We start from the raw sequence: 12,200 nt of genomic DNA, 5'->3' as shown, positions 1-12,200 counted from the left end.
ACTGTGACTTAAAAGTCATTTTAGATGGAAGAGGCAGATGGGATTACAGGAAGACTCTTTTGTCTCTCTGTACTGTATATGGGAGTGATCCCGCAGGTTCTTCTCAGATGGCTGACTTTCATTTTCTGTTGAAAGTTGTAGGTTATGAGAATGTAAACATAATTGTAGGATGTATAGATAAAACATTTTTTTTCCTACTGATCTACACAAATTAGAAGAGTCGACTTGCAGAATCGCTGGTACTGTTAATACATCGGGCAACTACTACCTGTCTGTTAGAATTACTGTTAGAATAACATGAAAAAACCCAACTCCTTGTAACTTTCAGTTTAGATACATTAATGTGGTTTCAGAGATCTGTTATTTATGTTATAAGGGTGGGAAAATTAGCCAAGTAAAAAAGCTTAGACTTCTGGCAGTTCTGAAAAGCAGAAACAATGTTTGTCTGGATACTAAGCCCTAATAATTGCCTTCTAACTTTCATTTTAACTATTTGCATTACTTTCTAATAACTCAATCATAGAATGGTTTGGGTTGGAAGATGCCTTCCAAGGTCATCTAGTCCAACCTCCTTGCAATGGGCAGGGACATCTTCAATTAGATCAGGTTGCTCAGAGCCCTGTCCAGCCTGATCCTGAATGTTTCCAGGGATGAGGCATCTACAGTCTCTCTGGACAATATGTTCCAGTGTTTCACCACCCTTACTGTAAAAAATGTCTTCCTTTTATTTAGTCTAAATCTACCCCCTTTTAGTTTAAAACCATTAGCCCTTGTGCTGTCACTGGATTCCCTTGTAAAAAGTCTCTCTCCAGCTTTCTTGTAGGCCCACTTCAGGTACTGGGAATCTGCTATAAGGTCTCTCTGGAGCCTTCTTTCCTACAGGCTGAACAACTCCAACTCTCTCTGCCTTACTTCATAGAAGAGATGTTCTATCCCTCTGCTCATTTTTTTGACCCTCTTCTGGAACTGCTCCAGCACAGGTCCATGTCTTTCCTGTGTTGAGAACCCCAGAGGTGGATGCAATACTCCAGGTGGGGTCTCACTTGAATAGCGTAGAGGGGCAGAATCACTTCCCTCAACCTGCTGGCCACGCTTCTTTGATGACACCCAGTATGCAGCTGGCTTTCTGGGCTTTGAGGGCACACTGATGGCTCACATCCAGCTTTTCATACACTGGTTCCCTGTCCTTTTTCCACAAGGCTTCTCTCAATCCCTTCATCCCCCAGCCTGTATTAATACTGAGGATTGCTCTGACCTAGGTGCAGGACCTTGCACTTGGCTTTGTTGAACCTCACGAGGTTCACATGGACCCACCTCTAGAGCTTGTCCAGGTCCCTCTGAATGGCATCTCGTCCCTCAGTGTGTCAACTGCATCACTTGGCTCGGTGTTGTTTTCAAACTTGCTGAGGGTGCACTTAATCACTTGTACAGACTTGCTATGAGATTCAGCTGGTATATTCCTTCCAAAAACAGTTGATGCGGTTTTGCTGCTTTTAGAAATAGTAATTATACAAATTATAGACTGTGGATAAATTAGTCTTCAGTTTCAGTTTCTGCAAGTATCAGTTAATGTAAATGGAAGAAAATTGGTATCAATGGTATCAAATGTAGTATTTCAGGATGCAGCATTTGAATGTTCTTTGCTAATTAACTCCTTGCTAAGGTCTTTTTCTGAGTTTCCATTATAATGTGGCCAAATTCTTGATTTTAAAAAAAGTATGTAATTTGGTCCCCACAAGTCCACTACCTTGTTTTTTTGTGTACATTATTATTTTACAAAATGGAACACTGTATGACTGAATATTTTTTAGGTTTTTGAGTTGTCATGCTCCAGGATCTTCAGGGATTATCCTACTCAGAGTAGTCATTTCCATATTGCTTCAAAATTGTTTGAAGAAAGCTAGCAGTGAACACTATACTAAGATTTTTACTATGACTCATGAAAATTGAAGTTGCTGATACCTCTTGTAGACTTCTTTATTGATAAAGGCATTCCTGATCAGATTTCCTATATTTAGTCTTTATTTTAAGAATTTGATTTACTTTCTATGACTGCTTAGATGGAATATGATTTACACTCTGTTCTGAAATTCTTGCATTCATTTATCATTACCTTGTATGCACTTTTTCTCTGATAATTCTAGCAGAGTTAAATCTTTGAATTTTCTTACTGCTCATTTGGAATGTCAGTTTTATCTCCCCGTTTTGTTTTGGGTTTTATGTCTTTGAAACTAAATGTGTAGTTTTTGATTTTTTTCACGTACACAAAGCAAGCCTCAAAGAGCCTCTCTTTATTTTTCTGGACTATGTCAGTCCTTATTCTAATAGAAATTCATTTTGGTTTTGTTTCTACTTTCTTTTTTGGTATCTAGACTCATGTAAAAGGAATAATACTACTTTAGTTGCTTACAATTCTGGTTCGGTTCTTTAAATTTGCTGCCTTGGGTTGCATGAAAGTAGTTCCTTTGGTGACATGTCATCTACTGCACTTCATTTTATCATGATCAGTTCTACATTACTAGCAAGCATGTTTAATAATGACTTCCTGTCCAGTCATTTTTTTGGGTTCGGTTTTATTTTGCTTAACCATTCCCCTTGCTAAGTAGTATCATAAAACACTTAATGGTGAAGATTGTCATTACACTGTTGCCCACTCTAAATATTCCAGATTGCAACTTTTAAAGTTTTCAGAATTGTCTTATTTTAATATCTGGCAATACACAATCTAAATTAACTTGATCTTTAGGATTGTGCAAGACCTTGAGATAAGAGAAGTGAACAAGTTAACCTTGCTTCAAGAAATTAGTCTAGAAAAAAATGACTGAGATGCCATGTCAAATAAAGGATGACACAAAAAGCTGCAAGCTAAAATTTTAAGCATTTCAGAGGCTTATGGCATAACGATGCATGCTCGAAGCTTCTGAAAAGGCTTTCCCCATAAAGAAGTTCACTTTCTTAAAAAAAAAAAAAAGTTTAGACATCTCTTCCCCATACCATTCTTTTGAAACTTCAGCTTGCTTAATTGCTGAATGAATGGTCCGTGAGTCAGATTAATTCTTGTAATGTAGGAATACCTCTATGATGTTTAACGAATGGTAGTTAGGCTTTTTCTTTGTTTTAAACATTGATAGTTTAGGAGAAATAGTTACTCCCTTTTTGTAGTATAAATAAAAATTAGAATTATCTTGAACTCTTGCAATAGTCTTTGTTTTGGTTTCAGCTTTGGCTGTGTTTGACTTTCCTTAATTTTCCTTACATCCTGAGTTTACTCTTGTATAGAAGCTTAGCTCTTCACAAGTGGGTTTTTTTCAGCTTCAAAAACTGTACATTTCATACAAGTTGATCACACTGTGAATGCTACTTGTTACTGTACTTAAGCACTTCAATACATGCCTTTGGCATAAAACTTAAAATAGCTTGCTATTTAGAAGCTTCATTTGAATGTACTAGAGATTAGGTTACAGACCTGAGAGAGACCATTAAGAAGGAGAAAAACTGCAAAGAAAATCTTTAGATATTTCTCTTCTTTATGAATGAACTGTTACTTTTAACATTGTATATTTCTTCGAAAATTAAACAAGTGTATGTATTTTTAATGCAGACAGCAAATTACATGATTATGCATAATTTCAATGGAAAACTTTTCATGCTGTTTCTCAGTTTGAAAAGGAAAAATATAAAGTACAGCTTTACTAAAAAGCAATTTCAAGAAAACTATGTAATGGGGTGATATTTTTACATTTAGAACATTTCTCTGTCCTCTTTTTGCTGCTTATAACTCGATTCTGGAAGCTGAACTTGTATTACTTAGTAGAGTGGTTTACATCTTTGTTACCAAGTAAGCAGAATTCAGTTCTGCAAAGCATATTTCGAAAGCTGATAACATCTTTTACAATCATTTATGGTTTTTCTCTGCCATAAATGCTTTAAATATTAATAATTTGTTTTGTCTTAAACAGAAATTGTAGTTGCTGAAAGTGTTGTTGTCATTAAGAAACTGCTGCAAACCCAGCCAGCTCACCATGGTGAAATTATTAAGCATATGGCCAAACTCTTGGATAACATTACAGTGAGTATTTGTGCATAGTGTCTTATTTTCCTTGTTGACTGATAAAAATCACATGATCTCCTTTGAATTTGGACCATAAATGGGTATAGATATATTAGAGAAATACAACTTAATTTTTTATTTTTGATGTAAAATATCATTTTTCACGATCTTAAGGAAAAAGAAATGGAAGCTATCAGATGGCTCACTTTGTGCCTTCGATCTGGGAAGCTATTTTGAAAGAGCTCCCTTGAAATGTTGAATGTTGCTAGTATCATTAAACCAAGATGAGTAGCAGGTTTAGAACATGGATTGGGTATGGTGAAATGAAAATAAGGCAAAACATCAGGCAGATTTTCAGCCTGTTGTCTTACTGATCTGGGATAAAGTCTAAAAAAATTTATCCTAGATCTTCTTCCCTACCCACAAATCACTTGACCTTTCCCTGGTACCAGACATACTTCTGTGAGTGTGTTGCAATGATTCTTGAAGTTGCATTTTTATCTTCCAGGTTTTAAGATTCTTTGACATTTAACAGTAAAATTTGCATTATTGCCTGTTATCTCTCCTTAGATTAAATCAACGTTTAGGTATGTCACTATGTACTTCCCAAATTCTCCTCACAGTCCCAGTTATTGATAAAACATTTAGTGGTCTATCCTAAATTATAGTATAGGACTGAAGACTATTAGCTACCTATTGCATCATAGTCCAGAGGTGACAGATTTTGATCTGTCTGTAATAATTTTTCTGTAAATGCTATAAATAGGATTGTTCAGTGTAATATAATTACACATGTATTGATGATGGAGCAGTAAATAGTTTCTAAATCAGTGAATCTTCTATTTTCCATAGTTGAATTTGGCAAAGTTTAGAATATTTAAAAAAAAAAAAAAGTGCTCTTCTCAGTTCATGCTTACTGAACAGATTAAACAAGTAAATATTTGGCCTCCAAGAGTTGATGATAAACTTCATCACTGATGTAAATACAATTCTATTGCATTGACCATATCCAGAATTGGAAGAGGCTATAAGATACTCCTGCTAATTACATATCAAATAAGTATTACCTATTTTATAATAATCACCTGTGTTCAGAAAATTTGTGCAATATTTTGATTGATAGTTGCAGTCTTGTGAATTGTGTATAATCTTGTTATACACATCTTCTGGCACTTCCTCAAGTGAGTTTGTCACTTTATTTGCATATATTGTACAAGAAAAAGTGGTTGTTTTCTAAATGTTCTGTTTAACTTTAAAGTTTTGTGACTATTTTATACAATTAATACTTTTGAGTATATATTTCAAGTTTTAAATACAAGGAACTTTTTTGGAAAAGAAAATACTTTTGTAAGTTGGATAAGGGAAAAAAAGGCCCATGCAGTACCTGAACTACTTTGAGGTACTCATGTTTGCCAGTAATGAGGTTGTACAGAATGTCAGAAAAAGGTAATTAGTAGGAAAACAGTCTGTGATACAGAGCAGTCATAGAAATAAACTAAAAATTTAAATCTGTATCTGAATCATGCTTCTTATTCAAGAAGGAGGCAGTGGCAATGTTGTTGTAGGCTGTCCATGATAATTGTTGTACATCTTGTTTTACATTTTTCCCTGTAATTTTTTAATAGTAACTTCAAGAAATTTATCTTTTTCAGTATATTTAGGACTTTGGAGTAAAGAATAAATTTGGAAGTTCATATTTATAATTTGAATGCCATATCATTATCCTGAAATAACTTTCACCTATTATGTTTGAAAATGGATGTATTCTTTCACAGAAAGAATGGTTTGGGTTGGAAGGGACCTTTAAAGGTCATCTAGTCCAACCCCCCAAGCCTTTCAGACACTTCTTAAAAGGATAAGCATATTTTTACACATTAAGGAAAGTGCTGTTTGGATTATATAGTTACTGAGGATATGAGTTTGAAATTTCAACATTTAATAAAGCATTACTGGAATTCCCAAGATCTGCATGTGTATTTTAAACACTGATCTTACTATGGCTAGGGTGGTTGTGCGTAGACATAACATAGTTACCTTGTTTTTTGTCTGATGTAAGATGGAGAGGCACAAAGCAAGGATTCCTTCTATTACGTTGACATACTGTATACATACATACACACACACTTTTGTACACACATATTTTACACAGATTATTTTTTCCCCTGAGCTCTTCTGTTGGGAAAAGTATTTCAGGGCTCTTTTAAAATTGCAACTGAAACTTAAAGAACCTACTATATTCCTCTGTGTCTTTAAAGTGGTCTTGAAAGAACTTGAAAGTAACAGGAGGGTCGGTGGGGTGTGGTCAAAGAAATTTCGTGGTGCTTCTTAGAGTTTATAGAAATGGAAATTAATACAATTGAAATTAAAACACAACCAAAAGCAGGAACAGAATTAAATACAATTACATCTAAAAGCTCTTAACATAAAAATAAACTTTTTGATTGTTCTGTCATGATTTAGTTTAGGTAAATGATAAACACTTAGCCAATAAAATAAACAAAATTGGTGTAAACTGGATGGAATACATTTTTGGGTTGGAGCCTGAATTTATTTTATTCATGTTGTTATAAATTTCACTTGTGTTAGCCTGAGATTGTGATTGTCAGTGATGAGGTGCTTAAAAACCTTCTGTAGCAACGTTTCTTTCAGGTAATCCAGTCTGAAATTTACTCATTCTTCATCTTCATCTAGTCTCCATTCTTGTCTTCATCTACAGAAACCATTTAGAAGGTGGTATGATGGATAGTAAGCTAAATATAACTGATGAACTGTAAGAAATACTAGGAAGTTCAGTTAAGAACTACTGAGCTCAAGTACACCACCAACTCATTTACAGTAAAGTTTAGATTAGGTCCATTTCAGTTTGCCCTTTAATTGATGTTTTCTTACATATCTGAAAAGAGTGCTTATTTTCCTTCTTTTGCTTTTATATGTTATCATTTGTACCTTAAACTTTTATCTCAGGTGTGCCCAGGCAAAGATCTGTGAGGTTTATTTTGTGTCGTATTTGTTGAGTACCTAGACCTTTGCATAGTGTAGCTCTGTCTATCTGTATTCCAGCTGCTTTCCTCCACACACTTCAAAAGCTGTAACTGATAAATGCATCTCTGATGGTGTTGTAAAGATATAAAACAAGAGAATAATTCAATCTCTTTAAACTCTGATTTTTAAAATCATAATGTTTTCATTTGGCTGTTAATGTGTTAATAATGTCGTCATACTTTACAGTTTAATTACTTGGTAAGCTGTGGGCCAGAGATCTAGGCAGTGCTAGTTTGTGTTAGGTGTTCACTGTGAGGTCAGCTGAATTAGTTTTGTGTGTATAGTTTTTAGAGTGACAGTTTAAGAAATACTCATGTGAGAAAGGACCATTTAAAGAAGGAGAGACTGTTTGAGTTCAAAAGTCCTCTTAATAGCGTAGTCACATCTTCAAAACTGGTGCTTTAGGGAAAGGGATTTAAAGATAAGAGCAAGTTCATTGTGATGCATCTTCAGTGTACTTTCTCAGCTGCTTACTGGAAGCTTGAGTTTGCTAGCCACATCATCATGCTTACTAATCTAAAAATTCTGATCTCTTCTCATATTCCATCTCTGATCAGCCTTTCCCCCTTCTCTTTGTCTTGCCTGATACTTGTGTGGTTTTTGAAGTGGGGTGACCAGAAGCATACACAGTAGTCATACTATGAAGGAAAAAAAGGAAAAATTTTATGCAGTGACATGATATTACTTGCTTACTCTGAAAATGTTCATGATTCCAAGATATTTTTCCCTATAAATAGTTAGGGGTCCATCAGTGTATATAGAATTTTTTTTTTTCCAAGTCCTGTTATTAATGTTTCAAGGCCAACTGCACCGCTTCTGATGAATTTTTAAGTGTCACTGATGACTCATCTTCAAGTTTTTAGACTCTGGTTTAGTTTCGATTACCTGGAATAATTTTGTTTTAGCAGACTGTCTCCTCACTAAATAGCCCTCTTCTAGGTTACTTGGAAATCTGTTGAACAGCATGTTTTCACCTACAGGTCCCTGTGGGACATCTGATGATTGCCTTCCATTGTAACTGGGTTTTTATCTTTTCTATTATCTAGTCCTTTTCTATTAATGAGAGTGATTTTTCCACCCTGTAAAGGATGACATTTTCAAAGTTGTTTTGTTGCTTTTTCAAAAGTTTTTAGAATGTTGTCAAATATGTGTGGAATAGTCTACTCTTAGAAAATCTTTCCTTCAAAACACCTGTGGTCCAGAATTTGTCTTAAGTGCAAGTACTTGCCCATTTAATCTGAATTAAGTTAAAATGTATTGGTTGGACTGCATTGATTAAACTGGATTAACACAAGAGACTTTTGTTTAAATCCAACGTGTGCCTCTTTTGATTTATCTTAATTCATTTTAGCAATGAATGAATTTAAATCAACCTAGCAAGAACTATCTCTGAGTAAGAATCATAGAGTCACAGAATGCTTTAGGTTGGAAGGGACCTTACATATTACTTAGTTTCAACCGTGGGCCCAGACACCTTCCGCTAGACCAAAGCCCTATCCAACCTGGCCTTGAACACGTCCAGGGGGGAGGCACCTACAACCTCTCTGGGCAGTGCGTCAGTGGTGTTCTACATTTGTGTATTTCCTCATATAAATAAGCTGCACTAGTGTCCAAATTAGTTTCTGCATTTTTCTTTTTAGAAAAATAAGTTATGATGGTACATTGTACCCAGTAGTGATTGCTTTCTGGGTGATAGGAATCTTGTAGTTCTGGTGTGATTTTGCTCCAGACTTTTTCTTGCAGTACTACTAAGACAGTTTTGGTTTTTTTTTTCTTTTGATAGCTGGTGAATTCTGACATTCTTGATTTTCATTGCAGACTTATTCCTAGTTCCTTGTACAATATGTATGAGAATATGAGAGAAGTCTGAAATGTTTTCTGATCTAGAGATGTGGAGGAACACTTGTTGATGGGATAAAGACAGGATAAGGAATTGCAGATTTGGAGGAAAAATGAGATAGATGTATGTAACTTTGAAGAGCTTAATGTGTGGGGAAAAGAATGTTACTTACAGAAGCAATTAAGAATTACTAATTTCTGGTTTATTACTAGAATAGGGGACTGGGCATTTTTGTCACTGCTCTGTCCATTCATCCAACAATAACAAACTAAGTTCTTCTGCAGTATTACTATGTAAATACTGCTTATTGCTGTGCTTCCAATACGGCTTCACAGCAGATGTGACTTGCTTTTTTTTAAGTAAGTTCTCCTTTCCTTCAATGTTGGGAAGGTATCACAGGGTATGACACCATTGATATGTTCATATGTCTTTCAGTTCTGCAAGCTTCAGATTCCAGCTACATTCTTTTCCCTAGGATACACCTTAATAATGTATTCTTAAACCTTTATGTAACACTTTAACGGACAGTTGTTTTTGTTTGGTTTTGCTTGCTCTAATAACTAGGTAATAATTTAGAATTTGAGGGGAATACATGGCCTATGGGACATTGTGTCCAGGGACACTGTACACTGAACTTGAAACAAATATTCAACTTGAACAAAGCACAACTTAAACAAAACCTGTACACTATGTAAGAGGTGGCAGTCATCAGTGGAGATCTTTTTTAAAACCAATTTTATGTGTAGAGGTTCAAATAATGGAGGAGGCCTTGAAGGTCTACCATTTGAAAACAAAAACCCAACACTTGTATTTTACTCCTGTACTTTCCTGTATACCTTTTCTTCTTGTTGTCAGTCTGACATTTCACATCAACTTCATTCCGCTTTCCATTCCTGGTTCCAAGTAAAATGTGAAAAAATGCAAATTTTCTTCTGGATTCAGAGAATTAGACTTCAATTGCAATTTGAATATCTCCTCATTTTGTGACAAATGTGAATAACCAGAATTGATGATTTTAAGTTGTACTTTAGTACGTTGTGTAATAATATTAGAGCTGAACTGCAATAGTTTTTTAATTGCGCTGCTTAGAGCGATCTATAAAACCTTTATAATGTCTTTCTCTAACGCGTGTAAGTAACCACAGTCTTGCATTGAGGGGAGAGGGTCTGGCTGGTTTTTTGTTTGGTTTATTTTTTATTTTTTAACCATTTATTTATTTTCCTCCGGGCAGGTAATGGGTTAAAGTGGCAGTAGAAACTGCCTTCTGGTACTAAGGCTTAAAAAGTGCACTTAACCACTTGCTCAGGGCATATGGAATAAAACATCAGGCAAAGTAATTTACAGTCCTGTTTGCCTTTGAGGATAATGCAGAGCAGGGCTGAATAATGAAAGTATTATTTCCTGCGTTTTTGTCAATTCAAGGTTCCTATAGCAGCTATACTGCAAAAGGCAATGAAGGTCTAGAAGTGGCTTCATTTCTTGTTTGCTGTTTTGAATGCCCTGGAAATAACAGCTGCAGGATCATGCACTTGGTGTTACATGCTTGAGGACTGGAAGACTTAAGCAGGAAAAAAGAAATCTGAAAATATTGTGTGGTTTTGACCCCAAAGGAATCTAGTGACACAGAAACATTGGGTTCATCAGTTACACATACACTTTTGATTAAAATGGCTTCCACTCAGGATTTGATTCAGAAAGTCTCTAATTAATATTGATTCTTTTTGCACAAAATTGTATTTAATATATACAGTATTTACATAGTAAGGTAAACACCTGGTTAAAAAGCAGAGTCTCATGAGAAATTTCATCTGTCTTCCAGTGTTGCTATTTTTCAAATCATGCTTTGTTTAGTCTATTTATTTTACATGCTAAAACTAGCTTATTACTCTAATAATAACATTTTGTAAACTGGGAAAAAGCTTTAAGGAGTAAACCACTGTACTTAAATACACACTGCTTAAGTATATTTAAATATATTTCATTGTGGTTTTAAAGTGTAGACCTGGGTTTGACTAGGAAGAGTACAATACTGATGTTTGTCTTTCTTAATTAATACTGTTACTGAAATTGGTCTGCTCTGTGAGCTATTTTTGCTTTATGGAAAGACAATAATAGGAAAAGGGATATTTCTAATAGGCTGTAGCCCAAACTGTGGTACTTGGTGATCTGTTATAGAATTCTAGTATTTTAACAAGTCTATAATGAAATATTTTAGAAAAATAAATCTAGCATAACTGAAATCTGAAGTTGACTATATATTCTTATTTAGAGGTATCTATCTGTATAGCAGGCAACTTGAACTGTTCCAATACTGGAAAATTTAATGTACCACTCAATTACTATTCTTTAGCCCAATTTAAAATAATAGATTGGGAGTGAGGTCTTAATGCAGTGTAACCTTTGGAACATTAGAAATAACCTCTTTCCCTTCTGAAATCAGTGTACAGTAATGGCATCAGTCTAACCATTTCACAGGAGAACATATTCTGACTGCATTTAAAGTTTTTATATTTAGTGCCGTTGTTCAGTAGCTTGTTCCCCTCTCTCACAATGTAAGTTCCAAGGCCGTTTACATTTTTTGTCAATTCACAAAAAACCCCTGTATCTCAATCAGTATTTACATATATTTATGTAAAAATCACTGTATTATATCACTCCTACAATATTATGTTAATTCTACCTTAAATACCTTTTCCATATTAAGAATTGGCATTTATCTCTTGAGGAGATGTTTTTGGACTCCTGTATTCTGTCTTGCCATGATCTAGTTGTTTTCTCTTTCAGCAGAGGCAGTCCACTGTTTTCCCCATGACATGCCTGCTTATATTTTTGTCGGTATGTGTATTTGCAACAGTGTGAAGTATAGAGGAAGGTATTGTCAGGATTTTACTCAAAGCTATTCCTAGACGTTTTTGAGCAGTAATCATGTTTAATCATTAAAATTCCTTGTGAACACACTTAGTATTTCTCTAGTATGGCTTAGTGGACCATTTTTAGGGACTGGAGGCTGTAGTTTGGGTATTGCTATCCTGAACTTTGGTATTTACTTGCTTCTGTTACATTTTATGAGTATAACTGGAAAGCAGTACTTCCAAATTTTATGTGTATACAGGGTAGGTAGGATACTTAATAGTTTGTTCCCATTGTAATTCTGAAAAATAGATACTTATATATGAATAACTGACATATGCTGTAAAAATAATTAAAACATGTAAAAGATGCTAAGAATGAGTGCTTTGAGAACCACAATGCTGAAGTTATAAAGCT

The 12,200-nt window shown here is 34.8% G+C and overlaps 1 protein-coding gene across 4 annotated transcripts in view; it reads left to right on the top strand.

Moving 5' to 3' along the window:
- Positions 1-12,200, top strand: part of AP3B1 (adaptor related protein complex 3 subunit beta 1) — a 150,842-nt gene that overhangs the window by 63,761 nt on the left and 74,881 nt on the right. For all 4 annotated transcript variants that reach the window (XM_026865898.1, XM_026865895.1, XM_026865896.1 and 1 more), the window contains exon 14: positions 3,960-4,069. In XM_026865898.1, coding sequence (XP_026721699.1) covers positions 3,960-4,069 — 110 coding nt within the window. The remainder of the gene's footprint in view (positions 1-3,959; positions 4,070-12,200) is intronic.

This window comes from Athene cunicularia (assembly GCF_003259725.1).
Source record: "Athene cunicularia isolate RWA chromosome Z unlocalized genomic scaffold, athCun1 chrZ_part1, whole genome shotgun sequence".
NCBI classification, from domain to species: Eukaryota; Metazoa; Chordata; class Aves; order Strigiformes; family Strigidae; genus Athene; species Athene cunicularia.
The sequence above is the reverse complement of the archived record's forward strand: the minus strand, read 5'-3'. Positions and strand labels throughout refer to the sequence as shown.